The 25672-nt window shown below is 47.6% G+C and overlaps 2 protein-coding genes across 5 annotated transcripts in view; both read right to left on the bottom strand.

Annotated features, from left to right (window-relative positions):
* The window catches only part of NHEJ1 (non-homologous end joining factor 1), a 76777-nt gene extending 58532 nt beyond the window's left edge, over positions 1 to 18245 (bottom strand). Inside the window, exons 1-5 of one of the 2 annotated variants that reach the window (XM_053668673.1) lie at positions 18145 to 18245; positions 14424 to 14647; positions 13826 to 14038; positions 7051 to 7189; positions 6413 to 6471 (exon numbers count right to left, since the gene is read on the bottom strand). In XM_053668673.1, coding sequence (XP_053524648.1) covers positions 6413 to 6471; positions 7051 to 7189; positions 13826 to 14038; positions 14424 to 14600 — 588 coding nt within the window. In that variant the 5' untranslated portion in view covers positions 14601 to 14647; positions 18145 to 18245. Of the gene's footprint in view, positions 1 to 6412; positions 6472 to 7050; positions 7190 to 13825; positions 14039 to 14423; positions 14648 to 17661; positions 17761 to 18144 lie in introns of those variants that run through there. The other variant, XM_053668625.1, reaches the window with a different exon arrangement.
* Positions 18246 to 18572: 327 nt separating this feature from the next.
* SLC23A3 (solute carrier family 23 member 3) lies at positions 18573 to 25402 on the bottom strand. Of its 3 annotated transcripts, none has more exons than XM_053663661.1 (12): positions 25072 to 25402; positions 24771 to 24934; positions 24556 to 24653; positions 24273 to 24346; positions 23896 to 24081; positions 23461 to 23553; positions 23216 to 23327; positions 21587 to 21840; positions 20947 to 21052; positions 20485 to 20652; positions 19436 to 19531; positions 18573 to 19341 (listed from the first exon to the last, which is right to left on the bottom strand). In XM_053663661.1, the coding sequence occupies exons 1-12, from the start codon at positions 25228 to 25230 to the stop codon at positions 19052 to 19054; spliced, it is 1800 nt and encodes a 599-aa protein (XP_053519636.1). In that variant the 5' UTR covers positions 25231 to 25402; the 3' UTR covers positions 18573 to 19051. The 3 variants fall into 3 exon arrangements, with proteins under 3 accessions (XP_053519636.1, XP_053519356.1, XP_053519925.1); XM_053663381.1 differs by having other exon boundaries at positions 23461 to 23584; positions 23900 to 24081; positions 25072 to 25401; XM_053663950.1 differs by having other exon boundaries at positions 21587 to 21795; positions 23461 to 23584; positions 23900 to 24081; positions 25072 to 25401.
* Between the last annotated feature and the right edge of the window lie 270 nt (positions 25403 to 25672).

The following is a 25672-nucleotide window of genomic DNA, read 5'->3' as shown; positions in this document are numbered from 1 at the left end:
TGAGCTCTTTGATGACAATACTATCATACCATATATGCTCACAGAACCTGGCCTAGTGCGCACGCACGAGTCTGAATTCCAGAAGAATGAACTCACTGTGAGCTTCTCTGGACCACAGCAGTGACACACACAGTGGTACGGAGGCCATGCGGATGCATCCAGACCTACCCTTCTGTACGATGCCCATGAGGATGCTGATGAAACACACTCTGAGTCCTACGTCTTCCCCTACGTGTTGAGAAACAGGTGCATGGCAGTGGGGAGAAAGGCCATAAATGGTAAACATAGTAAAATAAGTGAATATTACAGTAATATGTTAGAAAATATGGGCCAGGTTAAAAATAGAAAACAGAACGTGGTAAAGCAAAATGGGAGCACCAGGTGCAGAGGGTGGGGATGTGGCTTATGATTTTAAATAGGATAGTCAAGGTAAATTCCAGGAGAAGGTGACATTTGAACAAAGACATTATTGTCTCTGTGTAGATATGTCCATGTTTTGTTTTTTTTTTTAGAGAGAGGGGAAGGGAGGGAGAAAAAGAAGGAGAAGAACATCAATCAGTTGCCTCTCCTACACACGTCAACTGGGGATGGAACATGCAACTCAGGCTTGTGCCCTGACCAATGACCTTTCACTTTGCGGGACCACACCCAACCAAACAAGCCATCCTGGTCAGGACTGTCCACAGATTTTTTTAACATGACTTGCCTTAGGAGGTGGAGCTTAATTAGCCTCCCCTTGAATATGGACTGGACTTAATGACCCACTTCTAATGAAGAGAATACACAAGATAGAGACCGGATGTCACTTCCGAGATTATTCGGTTATAAAAAGATTACAGCTTCCATTTCGGTCTCGCCCTAGGTCTTAGTCTTGGTCTCTCAGGGACTACTGGCTCTGGTGGATGCCAGGGATGTTCACGCGAGCAGCCCCACGGAGAGCCCATGTGGCGAGGAAATGGCCCCTCCCATCGACAGCCCTGTGAGAGAGCTGGGACTCGGATTCCCCAGCACCAATCTACTCTGACGACTGCATTCCCACCCCAAATCCCAACCACAATTTCATGAGAGATCAGAATCCTACCAAGCTGCCTCCAGATTCTGACCCTCAAAGCCTGTATTAAATGCTTTAAGCCCCTAGTTTTGGAGTAATTTGTCATAGAGCAAGAGGGAGTTGGCCACAAAAATATCTGAAGATGGAGTGTTCCAGACAGATGGAACAGGTAGCATAAAGGCCTAAAGGCAGGTGATGCTTAGAGTGTTAGGAAAACTGCAAGAGGCCAGTGTGGCTGCAGTGAGTTAGTGAGGGAGAGAGTAGTAGGAGATGAGGTCAGAAAGGTAACGAGGTCCAGACCAAGTAGGGTGTTGTAGGGCATCCTAAGGGCCTGGTTTTACCTTGTAAGAGAAATGTGAAGCTAGTGAAGGGCTTTGAGCAGTAGAGTAGCATGATATGGTTTATATTTTAATAACATCAGTTTGTTGGCCAAAGATGCACAGGGGTAGCAGCAGGGATACCAGTAGGTGGCTCTTGCAAGAATGCAGGAAAAAGAGAACAATGGCTCAGACCCGAGTGGCAGAGGCAGGTACAGGCGCTATGGGAATAGCAGGATAGTATACCTATACTTGGGAGAAGGAGAGCAGGCTGAGGAAAGGAAAAATTGTCATGGGAATGCTCAAAAAAGAGATGATGCCCAAGTACAGTTAGGAAAGTTGAACAGGAGCTTGTTGTGAGGACAAGAGCAAAGAGAACACAAAGCAAATGGGCCCAGAGGTGTACGGGCAGGAAGCTGTCAATACTTCAGTGTGATGAGATTGTGGGTATATGGGCCAGAGGCAGAGGCTCAGGCCGAAGAGCTCAGCAGGACCGAATCACGAATGACCCTGGGTGACGTGCAAGGAATTTTGGACTTTATCCTATAGGCTATTGAGAACCACTAAAGGCCTTTAAGCAAGAGAGTGACATAATCAGGTTTCTGTTTCAAAGGGATCACTCTGACATCACCACGGATTCAGCGGGAGGGGAGTGAGTACTGACCGGGGAAAAAAGTGAGGAGGCTGTTGCTTGGTCAAACCAAAAATGGAGCAGGGTGGGGCGAATCTTAGACATGGAAGCTGGAACACAGAGAAACAGCAGCTCCAAAGCACAGTTAACCAGTTAGGCTTTGGAAGTACGGACAAAGAGAAAAGTGGGTAACTCCCGCTTTTTCTAAGTTTCTAGCTTAGAAAACTAGAAATGGATAATGGTCTAATTCCCCAAAACAAGGCATATAAGAGAAATAAGGTTAGGGGGAGTAGATTATTAATTTTGGACATGTTGCATGCGAGACATCCAGGTGGACACGACAAACGTGCAGGAAAAAATAAGGGCCTAAAACGGTGCAGTTTCACGCTCGGTTCTCAGCGGCAAGTGATGATAGCCTACGCTGGAGTCGGGGTGAGACAGCACGAGAGTGAAGGGTGAGAGGGTCACGGGCACTATTCCAGGTAACACTAACATTTAAGGGGCGGGTAAAGAACGGAAAGCCGGCCAAGGAAACTAAGTAGCAGCTGTCTGTGAACGAACCTAACAGGACAACAAGTTTCAGGTTAAAGGACTCTCCATCTTCCCCGGGGTATTTGATGCAGCCTCTAGCTTCCGAAGAGCAGCAACGAATAACTGTATTGCTTGATGGATCTACTCTGGAATCAGGCTGCAACCAGACAGCAGATGAAGACAGTAACTAAAACTAGACAGTACACAAAGGCCAGGGCTACATTTAGGATGCTGAGTCAAATCAACGTTAACCGTAGTTATATAACTAGAACTGTATAATAGAAATTGGTTAAAGAATTATACGGAACAGATTAAGTCTTACGAGGCATTCAGAATGTAGTAAGAGAAGTGACTGCTATGCTGAATACTCTCCTCTGAAGACAGAGAAGAGAACTGCAAAATCTCTACCTCTGTGAAAGCTCCCCTCCCTAAGAAAGCCAACTTCACGCAACTGCCCAGGTTTTGGTGTCAAGGGCTGATTCCTAGCCAGGGGCTGCCAGCTGCAGAGGGCGGGGCTCTATTTTGGGCTGCCTGTCCCCGAGCCTGGCCGCGTCTGGTTTGAGCAGCATGCAGCCCCAGTGACTCACACACCCATGCAAACCGCCTGTGGCTCCGTGGCCTGGCCTCGGAATGCCAGCCTTAGGCCAGCTCCCTCCTCACCCCATTACACTGGGATAAATAAATAAAGAGCCCCGCCAGCAGCCGCACGGCCTGATGGCAACCAGATGGAGAGAGGAAGGCACGGACAGGGCCAGGGGAAGGAACTCCCTCCAGTGGACTAGACGGAGAGCGGGCTGTGCCAGCCCAGGCATTTTAAAGTTCCCCTTTAACACAGTTCTGACTGCCATGCAATATCAGTCCCCAGTTTTTTGACTCATCTTCTACTCCTAAAGGTGACTTTCAGCCCCTGGTCCTAGGAAATGCTCTACCTGGGGCTCTCGCCCTCTGTGAGAATCATGCCAACAGCTACTTCGCCCACCTGACTTGTGTCAGTATTGCCAGTGTTCCCCCTCTCGTGGGGCCACCATCAGCTGGCTCCCTTGGGCTCCCTGGAAATGAGAAATCAGAGGCTCTTGGGGGAGAGTGGGGAGGAAGAGCTAAATATGGAGAAGTAGCAACCTCTGTTCAATCCTTAAATATTTTTCCTGGCCTTAGTATCCTAGAAACTTCCCTGTCCTACTGCCCCCTGCTCTATCTCTATGGCCTTCTGCCCAGCAATGGTCCCAATGAAAACGAGAAAAAACAGCCCCCGGGTGCTGACCGTATGGCCCTCTGACTTCAGTCCCGGCCCCCCTGCACCTTCATCCCAAGCTCCCTGTCCCTGGTTTGTTTATCTTCCTATGTTGCTTATTTTGATGGCACATCCTTCCAGCTCCGTTCTGAATGACCCCCGTGACCCTTCTGTGTCCTGTTTGTGGGACCCCAGGCCAGCAGCATGACTGCAAAGATGCAGCGGCTATAAGAAATCCTGAAGTCCTGCTAGGAAACCTCTCAGTTCTCACAGCGACACAGGACATTCGATGATCCCAGAGGACAGTGCAGTCATCCTAGAGGTCACAAGAATTTCACATTATCCTAGCCCTGAACTCTCCTCTAAATGGTGTTACAGCCAACACCGCAAAATGAAATAGGGATACTCCTAGACAAGAAGCATAGGAGGTCCCGAACATACAGTTATAGCTTAATGACCTTAGACAAGTCACTGAACTTCTCAGACGCCCAATTTCTTAGTCTATGAAATGGAAAGCTACAACTACCTATCTCTCAGATCCTTGGTAGATATAATAAAATTCTACAAAGTCTATGTGGCTTGGATGTGATCCACCCAAAGTCTAAAGGACCAGTATTCTTGAGGCGGTTGGTTTCAAAACACTAATAGCCTTCCTGGACTAGCAACTGGATTCTACACGCTTTCACATTCAGTTCTGTGGGGCTCTCCTGGCCCCCAGAGCATGGAAGAGATGAGCCTCCAATTTTATCAATGAGAAAATAGGGGCTCTGAGAGAAGTGACTTATCCAAAGCTGTAAAATAAACCAGGAGAATAATCGAAGACCCCAAATATAGGTCTAGCAAGCACCACTGTTATCAACAGGCCACGATTTTCGTAAAATCCCCCTGGCATATATTTATCAACATATTTATCCACACACTTCTGGAAAACCTGCCAGTTCTAGGCACTATGTTCAGTGCTGGGGATGTGGGAATGCATCCAACACAGTCCTTGCACTCGAGTCATCCATAAATTGGGGGAGGAGAAAGCCTTGCAGACATACACATAGTAATATTACAAAGCGCTGAGTGGTAAAATAAAGGTACAAACCAAGGTGCTATAATAGCAAGGATGAAGTATTATCTTTACAAGAGTCCTGAAAGGTCTCCTAAAGAAGCCGAGCACAGCAGTTTACAAGGTATAAGCCCAGAACACTGGGCATTCTAGATAAAGGGAACAATGTGTACAAAGACATAAAGGTCAGAGAAAAAGCATTTTTGGTAACTAGAAGTCATTCTATATGGTCGAAGCATCAAGCACATAAAGGAAAATGTCAAGAAACCAAGCTGGAGAGGAACGCAGGCCCTAGATCAGGAAGGGACCCCTCTGCGGAGCTAAGAATAAGCCTTGCATTGTTTGACGAAGGGGCTGAGGCACGAACTAGTGTGTCATCTCCCGCCCCTGTTGTTAACCTTGCACCCAAACTCCTGGACAAGGGAAGTTGACAGAAGAAGGACCTAGGAAATCTATGTTTAATGGTCTCTCTTTCCCCATAAAGACTTGAAACCTATTCTGCTTCAGGACTTAGCAAATACATGACTTCCTCCTCCAGAGTTACAGTGGCTTCAGTAGATGGACTCTGCACTCAACTCGCATTGTTCTGTCCTTAATGGAGGACCCCAACGTTCTGGAGTCACTGACCAGCCGACACACAGAGGCGGAACAGAAAGTTCCAACTCCAGAACACCTGCTGTGTGCCTAACTCTGTGAAAAGTACTAATTTTAGGTTCAAAAGCAGTAAGAGTTACAGCCCCTATCCATAAGGAGTTTACAAATTAGCCTAGAAGATAGAAACATGAATAACTTATATGTAACATAATACTATGGTAGCATTATTTACTTACATAATAAAATACCAATGTGGATAACATGTACAATTAGGAAACAGGGCAATAATATTAAGGTACTAACTGTACAACCAACAAGTCCCAGAAGAGTTAGAGAAGGAGAAGATCAATATTGACTGGTATTATCAAAGGTCACTATTAATAATACTCCCCCTGTTTGGCATCTAACAGTTGTTTCTTTTGGCCAAGCTGAATCCTTAGAAGGGAAACCCAGGCAGGAGCTTCTGACAGGCCACAATTATCTGCTCCCCATTCATTCCTTTGCCAGTCCCCTTGTATAAACACTGTGATTTTCCACAGCCTACTGTGCCCACAAGACAGTCCCCAAATGGTAGCCCTGTGCTTTCCCCCTTCCTCTCCTGTGGGATGTTGAGGGCCCTGGACAAGTAATAATAACTAGTGCCCCCCCAGCCCCCACCCCGCTCCATAATCCAGACCTGTGATCAGACCTCAACAAGCAAGAATGTAGCAACTGGGCAACCAAGCTTTCCAAGGTCAGAGAATTCCAAATTAAATACCTAGGTACTTTAACAGAGATGTTTTATGAATTTAATCAGCCTGCCTTTGCCTTTTACTTTCTTTCCCCCAACTTCCCATGTACATCTCAAGCTTTCCCGGACTTTTTATGGGCAACTTTTTCAGACAAAGAGCTTTCCCACCATGCGAGCAACCCAATACCCAAACACAAGTCACCACTTGAGCATCTGGAAAAAAAGGAAGTAAAGCCAGGTGGAGCAGGAGGAAGGAAATAACAAATACACTACCTCTACCATAAACTGTTCCAAGAAAGACGTTTCTTCAAATGGCTCTGTCTTCAACCGATCTGTGATAAGAAGGGATACAGAAAAGAAATGTGAGTCTTATCCGTGCGGTAGAAAAGAAACAGAGCCCAAAACTTCTGGGGAAAGAGCACGAAGATGCGACTCCCAGAGGCGCCTAGTCCCCCCGGGGGAGGGGTGGGAGTGCGTGGGCACACAGGAGGAGGGGGAGGGGTGATCGGCAACAAACGGCAGGCTCCGTGGGGCACGTGCTCTCCGAGGTTTTCCCAGCACGAAGACAAAGGTCAAACTGAATTTTTATTCTGAAGTTGGAGCTATGCAGCTTCCTGAAGTCCCAAGTTCATGTTGCCCTCGCACGATTTTGCATAGCTGTTGGCTGCTCTCCAAGTCTTTCTTTGCCATTTCCTAGGGCATGTCTGAACTCGGTGACAGCCTCCATCGGCCAGTTGGGCACCAGCCAGGTTCTCGAGTCAGAGAGAAGCAGCAAGGCTCCATGTTGGCCGGTCCGCAGCACCCACCCTCCAAGAAGCACCTCTCTAACGTAAATAAAGTCCCCCTTTTCTGAGGCACCTTTGATTACCTGGACCATTCCCCACCCGACATCCCAAAGAATGTCCTCTCACCTCGGCTCAGCGTAGCCCCGCTCTCCTGGTAGTCCTGGATCTCCAGATCTTTCATACGAAGCAGTGTGGCCAGCTCCCTCGCCTGGCACTGCAGGGCCAGACTCATGCCCATCAGAGGACGAATCAAATGCTGGGACACCTTTCATGGAAGAGATAGCGATGAGCTAACAGATACTTACAAAACATTCCCTAACACTGTATCAGTAAGCAGAAAAATACTGGAATAAATGTTTTCATAGGAACTTACTGTTTCATAGCCAAGCAATCCATTTACATGAATGTAAATACAAATGTAATAATTAAAGAAGTTCAAGGATTTTCTCTGTGTCACAGATAAAAAGATGAGAAGAATAAAGCATACTCATGAATAGATACCTAGAGTTGTAAAGAGAAGGATGTGATCAGCTTAGAAGAGGAAAGTACTAACTCAACTCTCAGCAGAGCATGAGAGACGAAAGCAGAAGATCCAAGTAACCCTCCAGAAAGTAGGGTGTGGCTACACTAGAACGTACTAGGTACAGTATAACAGGAGACAAAAGTCCACAGAAAGTAGAGAGATTCTGAAGTCATATTTGACCTACGCACTACGGAAGAGCCATTTCAGTTTGTTACCACCAATGCAGCAAAGTCTAAGGTCATTGCTGTAACAGAAGCAAGCCAGTCACCGAGAGGCCAGCCTAGGAAGGAACAAACTACCAATACACACACACCTTGCCCTTAACGAGAGGTAAGAAGGTCACAAGCATAGCCGTACTGCAGCGCAGCTAGGATGCTGTTCTCATATGATAATGTGCAGCTATACAAAATTATCATTTAATTCTCCTATGCAAGGTCTCTATTAGCCTTGGAAAGATAAAAGCCTTAGCCAAAGAAAATAACTAAAATCAATAATCTATTTGTGGCTAGGGGATGTGACCAGAGTTTCCTTCCCTTCCCGAAGGAGATGAGCTGAGGAGGCAGTAAGAAGAAATGCCCTAGACCAGAGGTCAGCAAACTTTTTCTGTAAGGGACAGAGAGTCAATATTTTTGATTCTGTGGCCCATACAGTCCCTGTCGCAATACTCGGCTCTGCTTTTGCAGCATGAAAGCAGCCATAGACAACATGTAATAAATGAGGGTGGCTGGGTTCCAATAAAACTTTACAAAAATAGGCAGCAAGCCTGGGTTGGCCTGCTGACCATAGTACACCAACCCCAGGCCCCGATCTACATGGAGAATTTTTAGACAAGATCAGCCCCCACAGGCCTGCAGTGAGGAAAGGGTACCAGAGTGCCCTTATAAGATAGGCAAGCCAGCCCTGGCTGGTGTAGCTCAGTGGGTTGAGCACGGGCCTGCGAATCAAAGGATCTCGGTTCCAGTCCCAGTCAGGGCACATGCCTGGGTTGCAGGCCAGTTCCCAGTGGGGGACACACGAGAAGCAACCATACATTGATATTTCTCTCCCTCTCTCCTTCCCTTCCCCTCTAAAGATAAATAAATGAAATCTTTTAAAAAAATGGGCAAGCCAGACTCATCTCAATCAGGATTAGCAGTCTGAACTCTTCAGACTTTCGTGTTTTTGTTTTCCATTAATTTTCTAGCAAAACTTACTACCCAAAACTCCCGTTGTATTGCGGCTCCAACTGAGAGGAAAGACTTTTTTCCACATTTCTCTCTCTAATGGCGGGGGGGTGAGGGGTTCGTGGCAGGACCTTTTGTACCAGCGCCAGGGCCAGAGAGATGCAGGGTGACCGCACCGAGTGGCAGGCCAGAAGGGGAGTCCAGCTCCAGACCCCGGCCCCTTTTTGTCACACAGCGCATCCCAACTTGGCGCTGTCTGCCAGCTCGGTCCTTAGTATAAACTCAAACGTCCAGGAAGTACTATTCCGTATGTGGCAGAAGTTCTGCTTTGGGAAAACGTATCTGCTCTAGATCCAGCCCTGTGTCCTAGGAATTGTTCGAGGTAAATCGGGAAGAAACACAAGTGAGGACTTGTATGAAAGCAAGTCAACGTCTGGCGGGTTGAACGGAAGTAATTGTGCGGGCTGACCAAGCAGTGTCACCATCCGTTTGGGGACAGCCCCCAAACAACAGAAACTCCTCGAGCCGAGAAACCAGCCTCTCTCTAAGAGGCCACCTTAACAGCAATTTCTTTGAGTGGTGGTAAACATAACAACATGAAACATGATGGGAAACAGTCTTTAATCAATGCCATGTCTAATTAAACATGCTGATGCTATACCAGGCACCTGAAATTATCTATTGGATGCCGGGGTCCCCATAGCAAAAAAATATATATATATGTCAGTAAATATTTTAACTTCTAAAATATTTCATAGGATTGGGTTACATCACTCTGAATCACTGACTCACTTCAAAGTTAGATGAATGCTAACTTAGATCAGTTAATTAGAACAAGGCATTGCGGCCAAAGGAACACATTTCAAAGCAAATCCACAGACACTACAAGGGAAAATCTTGAAATGCTTTTGGAGGGTACAGACACACCTACCCGCCCCCTTCCCTTACAGACAGCAATACATGAAGAGATGCAGTTCAACAAGTCAATTCAACAAATACCTACTGTGTGCCTAACACACGCTTTGACCCTCCGAGGCCTACGCCCTCGAAGAACTCAAGAGTTAAGAAGGACAGGAAGTGTGGTGGATAGAGAAGCAGGAGTTGGCAGCCTTCTCCAAGGGAAAAGCTATTTGTAATTTCCCGCGATGTCTCCAGATTGCTCACAGAAATGTTCACAGGTCATACATAGGCAGGAGAGCAGAATGGCAGTTATCAATCCCAAGATGAATCGTATCAGGTCTAGATATAGTGAAAAGGGTAACAGACTGGGAAGTCAGAGACCTAGACTCTAGTTCTGGCTCTGAGAGCACCTAGACGTAACACTGGCTTAATCCCAAGTATTCTCATGGCCCCAATCTTTTCTAAAAAGAAAAAGCATGATGTTGGAACATTTGCTCTCACAGGTCCACTATAATGCTAAGGGTAAAAAATATTATGTATGCCCTTTCATTTAATCCTCATAACTCCACAGTAAGGTTGTTATTGGTATTTCTGCTTTACAGATAAAGAAATTGAGACTCATAAAAATTCAGTAACTTATCCCCGGTAATACCAATAGTCCAAGTGGCGAAGCTGAGCTATAAATTCACGCCTGCTGGTTCCAAAGCCTGTGCTCTTTGCTCTTTCTTAAAAACAAACAAACAAAAAAACCCTTTGCATGTGAGTCCTAGGAATTATAAAATGGCCAAAGAGGCGAGAAATTTGAAAGTCAAAATATGGAATATCAAGAATTACATTAGACAGGGACAGCGGCGAGTGCCCCGCCGGTGCCCATTTGACCGCTTCATTCACAGGGGCAGGCACCGTGCTCCACCCTCACCGTGGGGAACCAAGTGAACCGGCCTGGCTCCTGCTAGGGTCACTCCCCACAGGTTTGATGAAAAGATACCACGTTCCGGTTTGTCGTGTGTGTGGACAACAGTGCAGAAGCTAAAACTGACGTATTTTTATGTGAAGTCTTCCTATCCTTTGATTTTTGATAAACTTTGGAAACCAAAAAAAAATAAAAATAAAAAGAATTACATTAGAAAAAATGTATAAACAAGAACAAAAGGATTCCATTAGATACTGGACAGAATACACAGTGGAAAGAAGAAGAAAAGAGAGGTTGGCCAGAGTGGACATGGGCTGGGTGCTGGAAAGCAGAGACCCAAAGCTTTATATATCCCAAAATATCTTACAGGGACTTAAGAACTATTAAATTATGAATGTGAATACCTTACGCCGAGGAGGGTGTAGGGCAATAGGTACTCTCCTACTCTCCTGTATGACTAGTAGGAGTTAAACCGCACAATCTCTCTGAAAGACAATCTGGCATCATGTTAGCAATGTTAAAGATGCAGCTATTCCTCATTCGGCTATTCCACTCCTAGTAATTTAACCACACAGCTGCACACTGAAAAGTGAATACAAGGGTATTCACCATCTATAACAGCAAAAGAATGGGAACAACTTAGGTGTCCACTAGTAGCGTATCGATTAAATACATGTTGATATCGTCATTAAACAAAACACTATGGTGTCATTAAAAATATTAAGGCAGGTCTTCTAAATGTATTGGGATGAATGGTTTCTAAGTTCTGGAAGTAAGTGAAAAAAGCAAGGTAATGAAGTGTGAATAGTGTGCTGCCATTTGTGAAAACACATACATACACCCAGATAATATTCGACTGTGTGAGTACATGCAAACATACGTATATATGTACCTATATATAGCTTTCTTTAAGAACTCACAAGAAGTTGATATCAGTAGTTGCTTTAGAGAAGGAAAATGAGGGACTGGCAAAGGGGGTAGAAAGACCTATTTTTTCACTGTATACTCTTAAATATCTGAAGTGTTTGTCTTTTGCATGAATTACTCATTCAAAACAATTAAATAAAAACTATCATGAGAATGAGTAACACACACAAATGACAACTGTGTGACCTCACAGACACACGCATAAGCTTGAAATAGTGACCACCTACACCCTTGCCAGTGTCCACGGGCTCGAACTTTTTCCCTATAAAGCTTTTTCGGGTCCAGGGATTTTCCTGGGATGGCATTCTTCTTGTAAAAATGATAATTTTATTTTACATGAAAGTATAATCATTACCCACTGTTCAGCGCTCACCCCCTCCCACAGCGATCGAGACTCACTCCACTCTGAGCGGCGCTGCTTCTTGGGCTGCGGCTCCCCAGTTACAGAAATGTGTCTAGAAAAGTGTTTTCCATTTTTTCTTTTTTTATTGTTGTTCAATTACAGTTGTCCCACATTTCCCCCCATTGCTCTCCCCTGCCCCCCAGTTTTTCTTTATATATGATTTTCAACTATAATATAACATTATTCTTTTGAAAGAAAAGAAAAAACTATTAGAGTTCATCAGCCTCCCCAATGTCACTTCTAAGTTTTTTTTTGTTTGTTTGTTTTTTTCCCTAAGTTTCCAGGGCTGTGTGAAGCAAAATAAGACTAGCCATCATTTACTTGTGCTTCCCAAAGGTGACCCGAATGTTTTGGTCTCAGAACAAGCATTATTGAGGGAACAGTGCCCCCTGGTGTTACTTGGAAAAAGTGACGGGGGTTTTGAACAAAATAGGTAAGTTCTGTATGTAAAGCAGGATGGAAAATTTCACAAGAAATTCAGATAAAAATCAACAAATACGAGTGACTATTACCTGCTAAGCACTGTTTATGGGCCTTAGGAATTCAGAGTTTAATGAAATGTAGTCCTCCGAGCACTCAAGTGTAGCTCCACTGGGTTCCAGATCAAGAGAACACTGGAGAACAGTTTCTCCAAAGGCACTTTGCCCCGCCCACTCTGTAGATGCCAGAGTACCACATCACCTCTGGGAGACTAGAGAAGGGGATAGGAAATGACGCCCGTTTGTCAGATCCCTTTGCTGATAAACCTAACCCCTAGGCCTTGCATAGAAGAACCCCTCCTCCAATGCAACTGAAATAAGCTCTGTTATCATAGAAGTGTAGAAAAGACCAGCAGCAGTAATGCCTACAAACTGATTCTTAATGTCTATTCCCAACTAACCAATTTCTTTTTTTTTAAGTTTTTATTTATTTATTTTTACAGAGAGAGGAAGAAAGAGAGGGACAGAAACATCGACTGGCTGCCTCTTGCACACCCCCAACCCAGGGACCTGGCCCACAACGTGGGAATGTGCCCCGACCAGGAATCCACCAGTGACCTTTTGATGCGTGGAACAACGCCCAACCTACTGAGCCCCACCGGTCAGGGCTCAACTAACAAATTTCTAAGAAAAGCTCTTGGGGCCTAGAAAACTACAAGTGAGCAAAGGACAGTCTTCCCCTAGTCCCTGAAAATGGGCTCTCAAATCATACCTCTCTGCAAGTCAAATTCCAGCTTGTTCATTTATAAGCTGGATGACCTTGGACAAATTACATTCGATATCAGTTTTCTACGCTGAAAAACAGGGAAAGCGATACTTATCTTGCAGGACAACTGTGAGACTTAAAGGATGAAATACTATTCAGAAAGAAACCTAACACTGGTACAAACTCTACCCTGTTGCCAGAGTGATACTGATAAAGTGCAAATTGAATCATGTTAAGCTCCAGCTTAAAGTTTTTCAATGAACCCCTGTTGCCCTTGGGATAAAATCCAAACTCACTAGAACACTTCATGATTTGGCCACTGCCTACCGTATTTCTCTCAATTTTCTGCAGTCACAAAGTTCCCGCCTTGTCCCACACTAAACACCTCCATGCCTCTCAAAATGCACTCTTGCCTAGAATGACATCTTTATTTTCTCCCTATCAGTTCCTGCTCATCTTCAAAACCCAGCTCAGAAACTCTCTTCAAGAAGATTTGTTGGATCCTAAATCACCCTGGGCTTACCTCAGTCAAAGAACTTACCATCCTCTATCCTGTTGCCTGTCTGTCTCCTCACTGGATTATAAACTCCAGGAATAGGCCACATTGTCTTAGATCTCGACACCCAACAACTGGCCCACAGTAGTTGCTTAATAAATGTTGAATAGAGTAATGAATAAAGACACCCAGGAAAGTATGCAGACTCCAACTCTGCTCCCTCTGCAAGGAAAGGATGTACCAGTCAAGAATCCTTTTTGCCTTCTGTCTGGACAAGGAGAGTTTTCTAATTAGAGTTTCAAATGTAGTTTCAAAAAATAAGAGCACCTAAAGCTTCATTTCAAAGCTGCTAACAGCCCCCTTCCCTACCCTAAATTTGAATTTTACTTACCAGGGAAGGGCTAGCTAGGATGCAGTGGAAATTCCAGTAGAAGGGGAGCCCAGAGAGCTCACTCCGCACCCGCAGTATCAGTGCCTCCGCCCCATGATCACAGGAGAAGGTAGCTTTTCCAGGGCAATCAATGTTCTTCAACAGTGGGCGAAGCAGATTATCCAAATGACTGAGAAAAGCCTCAGGGGGGGCAGTCAGGCGCTTGTTCAGCTCCTGAAAAGACAGCAGGGGCTGCACAGAGTGAGGGCACTAAAAGGAGACTGACTCCTCCATAAATAACAGCAGAGGAAAACTCAGGTGAACAGGAAAACACCAGGCATGAGAAAAGAGATCAACTGGCCTACTTCACAATTCTGCCTTGTACTGTATGCAGTGCACAAACTAACACACACACACACACACACACACACACACACTTGTGGAAAGACTCCAGGGCTATAGGTAGAAGTGCAGGACATTAACTGGAATTGTCTCAACCTGATTCAACTTTCCTTGCAACTGACAGGCCAGCAAGCTAGTTGATCTTAATGTCCCCCGACCTTCACTAGGAAAGAAATATCCATCACCACAACACAGCATCACTTCTCTTTGCACGTACCTTGGCTCGCTGGCTGACAACACTGGCATCCACCTGTTCGTGCCACACCCCTTGAAGATCTGAAATCAGCAAGGCATAGCCCTGCTTAGTAATATAAGCTTTAGCCAAGAGGGAGTTCTCAGCAAGCTGTAGCCATGCCCATGGCTGCACCAACAGGCCTTGCTCCACTTCATCCATCCGCAAGAGAGTCTTAATTTAGCAAAGTGTCCAAGGGTACTCGAGGCCTGGGGGGTGGGGGAAGAGACCATCAGACAGTTGAATAAGTCTCATAAAATTCCTCCCTACTTAAAACAGGAAGCATGAATTTTTTCTTTAAGATTGTATTTATTTACTTTTAGAGAATAGGGACAGGGGAGGAAGAGAGGGAGAGAAACACCAATGTGTGATTGCCTCTTGCACACCCCATACTCAGGGCCTGGCCTGCAACCCAGGCATGTGCCCTGACTGGGAATTAAACTGGCAACCCTTTGGTTCGCAGCCCGCACTCAACCCACTGAGCTACACCAGCCAGGGCACGGAAGCATGGATTTACACTCTACCCCATTCAGTCCCCCCCACCTCCCTACCCCTGGTATACACCCAACTGAGCACCCATCTTAGTACCTCTTGGCCACCAAAAATCTGTTTAGAATTTTGAGAGATTTCTTTTCCATATTAAGTTCCTATGGGGCATAAAATATATCTTTCTTCTATAGCATTTAAGCCACAGCATATTGGTGTTAGTGTTTCTGTTTTCTAATATAACAATATGGAAACCGTTCTTGTTGCATATTTATCACATTCCTAAGAAATATGTCAATGCTATCCTTTCCTAGAACTTCTAGAAGAGAAGTGGTTCTTGTCTTATAAAACATCATAAATCATAAGTTTCATCAGAGGAAATTCAAGTTATTTGATCATTATCTAAAAACAAAACTCTGGAAGGTCTCAAAATTTCAAATATATATGCATATTCCCTAAACACATATATATTCCATAAGTACATATAATATAATGACAAATGTAATATAAAAATAAATAATAAATATAAAACCATGTAAAACATATTTCCTAAGACAGATTTTTTTTTTTAGAGAAAGAAGGAAGGGAGATTCACACTGACGTGAGAGAGAAACGACGTTGCCTCTTGTGCATGCCCACAACCCAGGAATGTGCCTTGACCAGGAGTTGAACTGGAGACCCTTTGCTTTGACGAATGAAACCCAACCCACTGAGCCGCACCAGTCAAGGGCCCTAATACAGATTCTTAACCTAGAGTGTAGGTATGTGAATCCTCTGGAATTACACGCAAAATCTGCCTGCACGTGCCTGTCCTTGTTTGGGGAGAAGTCTGCCGCTATTGACAGTTCTCAAAGGGATCAATGACAGACAGATAAAGCGCTCCTAAACACTGTGTGCAGAGCAAACAGGAAAGCCCATTTCAAGAAGAACCTGCAAGACTAAGACCTCATGCATACAAGGCAGAGTACATCACATAGGTAGAGATGATGAATTAATGGCCACTGCACTCATCCTGCACATCTCCACCCCAAGGCGCTGCCGCCATCAACGATACCTGCCCTGCTGCGCATCCTGAAACTACTGGAAACTAACTTTTCTGCTTCGACAACTCAGCTTGTGGTCTTAACATAGTAGATGTTCAGTAACTATGGCTACTTGACAAGAAATTTCATTTTTCCTGTGGGTTTAAGAAAAGGGGGGAATGTTACAATTTCCTTCATTATTTCAGTATATAAAAACAAAGTGAAGTGGAGGGTCATCTCAGAATATAAAGAAAACTCCTTAGACTTCATTAACAAAGTTAACATGGTTTGTTCCCCCAGTCACTTCCATCTCCGTCTAAGCCATTAGTCTTCCAACCACCACCTCATTTTTGAAGCGTGGCCTTGTAACAGAACTTAATTTGCATAGTCAGTAGACAGGTGAACTATAAATACGCATTGTGACTTTTATTTGCCGCAGACTCAAAACATTACGTTTGGAGAATGGTACATCAGTCATGTTTCCTACCATGCTCTTTCTATCAGAAAGAGATCTTGGAATGGCTGGGCTACTCCTCACTGTATTGCCAAAGGTCACAAACGCAAGTGAAGTCGCCAAGACCCTCTCTCCCTACAGACACTCCTTGGCGTGCACTCTGAGTCACCAAAATTGGGTTGATCATCCTAACCCGTCACTTCAGAAAGCCCGTTAACTCGAGACCATCAGACTGTATGAATGTGTGTGCTGGGGTGGGGGTCGGTGGTATTGGGGGCGGGGTAGGAGTTTAAAGCGTAGGCAGGGTTAACAGGTCACATAAAAAGGTCTGAGATGCCCAGCATCAGGTATGGAGTCAGCTGCCCCCACCACACACATCCTGTTCTGAGGCTTTTCCATCTCACCTTTTTCTTTTTTTCTTCAAGACTGCCTTTAACCTCCACGTTTGTTATTCTTTTTTTAATACAATTGTTTTAAGATTTTATTTATATATTTTTTAGAGAAGGGAAGGGAGAGAGAGAAACGACAATGAGTGGTTGCCTCTCACGCGCCCCCTACTGGAAACCTGGCCCACAACCCAGGCATGTGCAACGGGCGACCCTTTGATCCGCAGGCCTGCACTCGACCACTGGGCCACACCAGCCAGGGCCGTTTATAATTCTTGAATGAGGCTGGGGTGCGCCGAGGGCCAACAGCGAGGTGGGGTCACCAGAGAACCCAGCTGTGCACCACGCCTCGCCGCCCAGCCTCCAGGCGCTCTCTCCGCGCAGTTCCTCCTCCATCCAGCAGAGCGGCAGCAAGGCCCCAGCCACCCTCCCGGCTGGACCACGCCTCGTCCTTCTAGGAGGGGACGAGCCCTCGCTACCTTTACCACAGCCCCACCCCACGAGCCCCGCCTGGCGTCCCGTTTCCATTCGCCCTTGCTAGAACCTTCGCCGCCCGCCTTTCCATTTCTACAGCACCGGCAGCAGAGGTTCGGCTGAAGACCCCTCAGAGGGGGTCTCAACCGACCGCTGCCCGGTTCAACCGAACAGCCCGCCGTGGAGCAGCTTCACAGACCCCGCCTTGCTGCGGGAGGCGGGCTGTGCGTGCGCAGCTCCCAAGGCCCCGCCCACTCTCCCGAGTTCCGATCCGAATGTGGGCCGCGCGCGTGGGTCTCTCCTGGGCAAAGCGCCTGCGGCCTCGCCAGCACACAGCGCCAGAGCAGCCCCTCGCCGCCTGGCCCGGCCCCCACCCTGATTGAAATCCGACCCCCACCTACCGTGAGCGGTGCGACAGCTCCCACCCTCCCCGCAGCAGGCCTGCGGGCCCTTGCAAGCTGAAAAGCCTAGAGTAGGCACGTTCCGTTCGCCACAACGGGGAGGCGGGGCCTTGGGACACAGGGGCGGAGCCAGGGTCTGACTCCAGCGGGAAGTCTGGGCCCACTGAGCTGATTAAACGAGCACTCTTAGCTGCAGGCCCACCGTAGTCTAACTGCTAGAGAGGCAAGGTGACCAACTGGTAGAGAGGTGGAGAGGTAGCGGGACTGGCCGAGTGGGAAGAATGCAGGGTGAGGTGCAGGAGAGGGGATCCCTGTATTTGGGCTTGTCAATAAATGCCACTTCCCCTCCCTCCCGCACCTGTCCAACCTCTTTGATATACATAGAGAGAGGGCTGAGCTTCACTAGATTATCTCTCTGGTCTTCTCCAACTCTTTAAGCGTAGGGTCTCCGAAGCATAAATCCCACCCTCTCTCGTCCTTTACCTCCTTGCTTGTCTGCATCCATTCCCATAATTACGCTTCATCGCCCCTGAGAAGCTTGAAATCCCTCATCTTGTACTTTGTACTCTTGAGCTGGATACCTGAGCCTGGAAAATTCTTCTTGTGCAGTTTCCGCATCCAAAAATCTTCCTCTTGCTAAAGCCAGCCTCAGTGCTGCTTCTCTCAGAAGGCCTTTCCCCCTGTCCCCAGTCAGAACTAATTGTTTCTTTCTCTTTGCTCCAAAGCATTGTTCTAGTCTTTATTACAGGCTGCCTTCTGCTTTGGGTTTTAGTTAGTAATTACGTAAGTCTGTTTAAACCGTAAGTGTCTCGAGAGGGCAGGGACCCTACCCTGTCTTATCTGTACCTGTAGTTCCAGGACCTTGCTCATGGGAAGGGCTCAATAAATATTTATTTTTTAAAATACTTTATTTATTTTCAGAGAAAGGGGAAGGGAGGGAGAAAGAGAGGGAGAGAAACACCGATGTTTGAGAGAAACATCAGTTGGTTGCCTCTCCCACACCTCCAACCAAGGACCTGGCTTGCAACCTAGGCATGTGCCTTGACTGGGAATTCAACCATCAACCCTTTGGTTCGCAGGCCAGTGCTCAATCCACTGAGCCACACCAGCCAGTACTTAATAAATGTTTAAGTGAATGCAGGAGTTCAAGTATAGGTAGTTTACAAGCAAAATCTCATTTAATCATTCAGGGCCCCTGTTCTGGAACAGTTATGTTTGATTAAGAGAAGGCACACTTCCTGGGAAACAAAACCTTATGTCAGCCCATTCTTCTCTCTCTCTCTCTTTCCTTTGTCTCTCTCTCTCTCAGAAAGTAGAGTCTGGGAGCCAACTCTTCAGCAAGCTGAAAGATAGAGCTAATCTAACCATAGCAGAAGTATGAGTCATGGAGTTAGTGAGATCTAAGTTCTCTGCTAGACCTGGGGCACTGCTCCCCAAAACCAGGCAACATTTCAGCTGTCTCTCCTGGCTCAGCAGACCCTCCTTCATCATTCCAAGGTTCTTCAGGCAGTGGGCAGAGGCAACGGATGGGCTGGGGGATGCAGGGACACAAGTTTTGGAGGGGGGCAGGAAGCTCATACTCTTCAGTGGCCTTCTGCTTGGACTTCTGAGGCATCTGAGCCTCATGGGCAGCAAAAGAGGATGGCAGCCCTTGACCTAGGCCTCGCTCAAGCCGTGTGCCTGCAAAACAGAGGTTGGTCAGGATATTGCCCAACCCAGGGAGTGATGACTTCCCGGCCACTCCCCAGTCTGCTAGGGCCTGTCCATAACTTACCAGAGATGGTGTTCTCCAGGAGGAAACCCAAGAATCCCCCCAGGAAGATGGGCTCTGTGAGCAGTGAGTGAAGCAGCACATCCAAGGGACTCCAGCCTACGGGATGTTGGGACCAGTCAGGAGGGGAACCCTGATCTTACTGATTGCAAGGCCAAGGAGTCTTATACTTCCAGACCTAAATCTAAGTCTTGGACTAAGAGCAGATCTTTCTGAATTGTCATTCTATCCCCTTTGTCCTTTGCCTCTCTGCTCCATTTCCCACACCCAGGCCCTTCCCACAGGGTCTCTGCTCAACACCCTGTCTTCTGAGCACCCACATGCTCTCCGATACACTCGTGATAGTTTCAGGCTCCCTGTCTCTGGAAAGTTTTGTATTAAAAATCCCCAACCTTATTTCCCACTTACCTTCTGTGCTCCAGCCTGGGTTTCTCAACTTTAGTACTACTAATAATTTACACCAGATAATTCTTGGGGGTGGGGGGGGGCAAGGGGCACTGTCCTGTGCATTGTAGTATATTTAGCAGCACCCCTCTACCAATTACATGCCAGTAACAATCCTTTCTCCCATTTGTAACAGCTAAAGATGCCCTCAGACATTGCCAGAATCATCCTCAGTTGAGAACTACTGTCACTTGCTAAGCTGAACTAGCAAACAAAGCTATTTGAATGACTTTTTCACCAAATGCATTTAAATCTTACCATCCTTCAAGACCAGCTCAAGGTTACTTTCTCCATAAAATTTACCTGGATTATCTCAAACCTCAAGCCAGCTGTCTCTCTCATCACTGAGCAGCACAGCTCTTTATCTAAGCCTGTCCTGCTATGTGCCTACACTTCTACTTTTTTACTGGACTAACATCTGGAGGTACCTTTACCTTCATATCCCATGGAACTTGCATGGTGCTCAATAATTATTGGCTAAACAAATTGGTGAACTGCTTATACCAAACCCTGGAGAAGGGTGTGGGTATAGCGCAGAGAGCCCAAAGCCTCAAGCTCTTGGTTTCATGACACTGAACAAAACCCTTCTTTCATCCTCCTCCTCCCACCTGTGCTCAGCAGGTCAGGAGCTCCCCGAAGCCACCTTGGCATCAGCAGGGCCATGAAGATGGAGAAGCCAACAATGAAAACGTTCCGCCCAGAATCAATGTCAGCCAGGTGGAAGCTGGAGAATCCAGTAGCCAGAACCACTGCCTGGGTCACACCCAGTATGCCACCTGTCTCATGGGAAAGTAATCAAAGGGGTTGAGAGAGAGCCAGCACAGCAGGGAGTGTTGCAGGGTGAGGCAGGTTGGGATGGAGAGAGATGACCAAAAGGCTCATTTCTAATTCTGCCAAAAGCCCAGAAGCCCCGTCAAAGGCTTCTGTTGGGCTGAGAAAATAAAGGCTGCTGACATACATATCCATGTATCAGGAGGCTATTCAGAAAGAAAGGGTGCCATCCACAAGCAACCGGTGGGCCACACTGGGGTTACTGGGTCAATGCCAATGCTGCTGGAACACCCACTCACCAAGAACAGGCAGCGGGATGGTGGCGAGGAGCTGGGTCAGCTTTGGGGAGAGCCCAAGCCCCACGCAGAACAGCCCCACCAAATAGGCCACTCGCTGAGATCCAGCCTACATGAAGAAGAGACACTAGAAAACAGCCATCTCCTTGACTATTTGAGGTGTTTTCTTGGTGGCCCCTTCTCACCATCTGGATCCCAACTCAAACGTTAGTTACCCTTCCAAGAGGTATTGCCAAGCTCTCTACCCAAAGGGGCCTCCTTTACTCAACCACTATCCTACTAACTACCCTGCTTTGTTTTCTTAATAGTGCTTTTATCACTCTGGGATATTACCTTATTTATGGTTTTTTTTTTTTAATTGTCTGCCTTTCCCTCTCTGAAGTCCACCAGAAAGCAGGACTTTATCTGACTCATTCTTCACAGGAGCCCCAGCCCTGGTACAGGGCCTGAGGCACAGAAGGAGTTCAATATTGACTGGGTGTCTTCCTTAAACCCCTAACCTCTTACTTCTAGGCACCTCTCTAAAGGAGGTCATGAATGTGACCTGCCTAACAGTGTAGCCCGCAGTTCTCCAACAGTCAGTGCAAGTTGCCTCCCCTCTCCAGCACCCCCAGCATTCCCATCCCCAGTCCCGTCCACATACCTGGAAAAGACTCACTGTGCCCACATTGGGGAAGCTGGATGCAGTACCCATGGGGCTCCCCAACAGCCCTGCCAGCACACTTCCCAGGCCCTCCAGGCTCAGCCCCCGACTGCAGGCGTGTGGAGGTGGAGAAGGCAAATGCAGCAGCCGGCCACACAGGGCATAGCAGCCCAGGGAGCTGATGGAGGCTGCCAAGGCCATGGAGATGCCTGCAGCCAAAGCCCGGGGCGTCAGCATGGGCCAGACCCACTCCACTGAAGAGACAGGAAGAATCACTTTGGGGTAAGACTCACGTTTGGAGCACCCCCCTGCCTCCAGAGGCCTGTGCTACAAGAATCCTAGAGGCCACATTGCCCTTGAAGGTGTCTTGGGACAAAACCATCCAACTCTTAGGATAAAGACCATCCCTTTACCATAGTCTACAAGGTCCCCCTTGGTCTGATCCCTGTTTAAGACCCTTGTGTTTGCTGTGCTGCCGGCCACCACAGGGCTTGTACATATGCTGTTCTTTCCACCTAGAATGCTCTTGTCCTTCACCAGTTAACTCCTACTCATTTCTCAGATCTCAGCTCAAAGATCACTCCCTCAAGAATACCATTCCTGCCCTGACTGGTGTGGCTCAGGTGGTTGGGTGTCATCCAGCAGACCGAAATTGCTGGTTCGGTTCCGGTCAGGGCACATGCCTGGGTTGTAGGCCAGGTCCCTGGTTAGGGGCATGCAAGAGACAACCAATCAATGTTCCCCTTGCGTATTGCTGTTTTTCTCCCTCCCTTTCCTTCCCTTTACTTATTCTAAAAATAAATAAATAAAATCTTCAAAAAATAAAAAAACCTTTCCTGACCTCTCTGATAAAGCCAGACTCCCCATTGTAAACTCTCATCACACAATGCACCTACCCTTTGTTATACTTACCACATGTAATTTTGCATTTACTTGGGTGCCTATTTAATGAGTACCCGTATTACCCAACAGATTATAAGTTTCATGAACACAGGTGCTACACCTTTCACGTTTGTCACTGTCCCCTATCAAGTACCTAGCACTTAATGAGCATTCAACAGACCTTTATTAAATTGATGAATGTGCAAATTTCAGGTACAGTGCTTGAAAAGCAATTTTTAAGTATTTGTTTATTTTTAGAGAGAGGAAAAGGAAGGGAGAAAGAGAGGGAGAGAAGCATCAGTGTGTGGTTGCCTCTCTCGCACCCCTTACTGGGTATCTGGCCTGCAACCCAGGCATGTGGCCTGACCAGGAACCAAACCAGCGACCCCCTTTGATTTGCAGGCCAGCACTCAACTACTAAGCCACATGAGCCAGGACTCAAAAGCAATTCTTTTTTAATACAGAGCTCACTAACTCGAATGCCTGTGGGGTAAGTAGCATAAATGTAACGTGTAAATTGGGTAAGGACTATCCGCAGGGAATGGTAGGGTTTGCAGATCTCTCAAACACTAAATAAAACATCTGTGGTGAGGGGCTGGCATTGCACCTGAGAATAGCAAGTTCCCTCCCCTGTGTGTTTTGAGAAAACTCAGGTTTAACTCAGACATAAAATTCATTAAATCTTGAGTTGAATGAAACAGACACCTTTATTTCAGTAAGAAGATGGAAGACTAGGAGCACACGTACCTGGGTGAGGCAGCCAAAACCACAGTGCCTCACTGGGGGCAGACAGCTCTGGGTCTGCCCTGAGACCCAGCAGGGCAGAGAGGACCCACACACAGGCCACTGGGACCAGCACCTGAGGGACAAGAAGGAGATGGAAAAGAACCCCTCCCCCAGATTCTTTCAGGCCACAGATAGAGTAGGCGGTTGAGCAAGTGTTCCATCCCAGACCTTCTCATCTTGACTGCCCCTCCCAGACCCCCACATACCGAGAGGAGCCGGAAGGCAGGCATGCAAGTACAAGTTGGAGAGGTTGAAGCTGGCCTCCAGGGGCATGGGGGTAACTGGCAGGAGCCCAGGTGCTGAGAACAGACCACCATGAGCAAAATAAGCCTAAGAGAGAGAAGGAGATTGAGAAGCAAGAGGAAATAGACATCCTGAGGCAGGTACTGGAGGTAGAAGAGGCAGAATACTATAAAAGGGGTCCCTGAGAAGAAAGCCCCTATGGACAGAGAAAGAGGACACCTTGGGGGTCAGCAAGAGACAACATGAAAGCCAAAGAGACCAGCTGAATCCAACAAAAGCCCTGGATTCCAAACCCCGCAAGCTATGCCTGCTCAGACAGTCTGGTAGAGTCAGCAGCTCTGCCCTCCCCAGCCCTGCACACCCCCACTGGTCACCACCCCATGCCTCTCAGGACTTACGTACAGCAAGGCCAGCCCCCAGTGACTGGAGCAGAACAAGGCCACCTCCCTGTGAGCAGACAGCCCTGCCACAACCAGGCTGGGGGCCAACACCAGGGGTCCACAGTGGCGGAACAAGTGGCCAGGAACCCCTAATAGTCCCAGAGTGCCCTGCAGCAGCCCAGACACCACCACTGCCCCAGACACCTAATGGAGTAGAGGAGAAGGCGAAGAGAAAACATTTGGCTCGACTGAGTTGACCTCGGCCTGGACTTCCTAATTAACCCAGGGGCGGTCAAGTGGGTACCTCACCCAGACCCGTCCCCACCTCCTTCCCCCAGAGAAGGTCAGTCTCTGCATAATAGAAACCAGAGCCTTCCCAATCCCCAAGTACTTACCTCTCGGAGGGAATCATTCCAGAGCTCCAGGCTGTGGCAGTCAGGCCTCTCACACGGGTGCAGTGTGCCAGAAGCTAGAAAATTGGGGGCACAGAGAGGAGAGAGGTAAAGGGAATGGAGACCCATTACTGTGCAGTCCTAGCTGGCGCCCGGCACAGCTCCAAGACCCCAGAGTGCCTACCACTCCTACCCTTGTCCATTCTCAATCCTGCACCTACCTATACCTGCATTCTCAGATTAGCACCCAACCCACCCTCAGCCCATGCTCTTGTCCTATACTCACAGTTTCCAGGTGTCTGGATGGCTAGAGGCAGCTTCTGGTTAACCAGCACAAGAGCAGGGGCAAGGAACTCAAAGGATGGAACCTGGACAAGAGGCAGCCTGTAGGAATAGCAGCAGCCCTGGCAGGTCTGGAAACAGGTGGCAGCCAAAAGGACTTCCCGAGCCCCTCCTATCCCACCCTGGGACTCTGCTCTCCCTCTAGGGAGTCCCCCTTACCTGCTGCCCATCCAAGTTTGCAGGGCGGTAGACACACCACACGAAAAGAAGCTGGAGGCCAGCAGGTGGGCAGGGGAGTAAGAGAGTATTCCTGGGGGGAGACTTCGAAGCAGGAGCAGGTGGGAGGCACAGAGCGCAGAAGCAAGAACCAAGAAATGCTGCAGGTGGAGGTATGGGAAGGGGCGGTCTTCAGGCAACGGAGGGAACACCTGTTTCTAGAGGGTTTCCCATGCCGCGTCTACTCCCCAAAACACCCTCACCGGCCAGCACCAACTCCTGCACGGCCGCCTCCTACCTGCAGAGCCAGAAGACAGCTGAGGCCCCAGGGAAGAGGCCCACGTAGAGAAGCCCGAGAGTGGGAAGAGGGATTTTGGACAGCAGGCTGCAGCGGCCGGGGAGCCAAGGCTTCCTGGGGGCCCAGAGATGGGAGCTGGATGGGACGGGACTGTGATCGGCTCATTCTGTCCTGTCTTTCATCTTGTGCTGACTGCCCTGGGCCAGAGTTAAGTAGTTTGGCTGAAGTTAGCTCCTTAGAGTGGGGAGACAGCAGGGGTGTGGGTGAAGCAGAGTGAAGAAATGAGAGACCCAGGGCAGGACACGGCCTACTCACCTTTGCCCAGCTCTTGTGCAAATTCCATCACCCATTAACCGGAGCCATGTTCTGGAGCCCTCCCCCCAAACTCTCCATCCAACTCCCCCCCCCGTTCCAGGCTCTGTAAAGCAGGATAGGAGGGGTGGGAAGATTTTAGATTGTATCCCCCCGCTCACCACTGTAATTTGGAACCATCGCTGCACTGCGGTCCTCTACCCTTTCAGGGTCAAACCCCCTGGACTCCCTCCAAAGGAAGTGCACAGGTAATGGGTGGCATGCAGACCATGGTGACCACAACTTTACGATGCCC

The sequence above is a fragment of the Artibeus jamaicensis genome, unplaced genomic scaffold (assembly GCF_021234435.1).
Source record: "Artibeus jamaicensis isolate MK-2021 breed Jamaican fruit bat unplaced genomic scaffold, CSHL_Jam_final contig_1015, whole genome shotgun sequence".
Classification (NCBI taxonomy): domain Eukaryota; kingdom Metazoa; phylum Chordata; class Mammalia; order Chiroptera; family Phyllostomidae; genus Artibeus; species Artibeus jamaicensis.
Note: the sequence above shows the minus strand (reverse complement) of the source record. Positions and strands in the feature narration are given on the sequence as shown.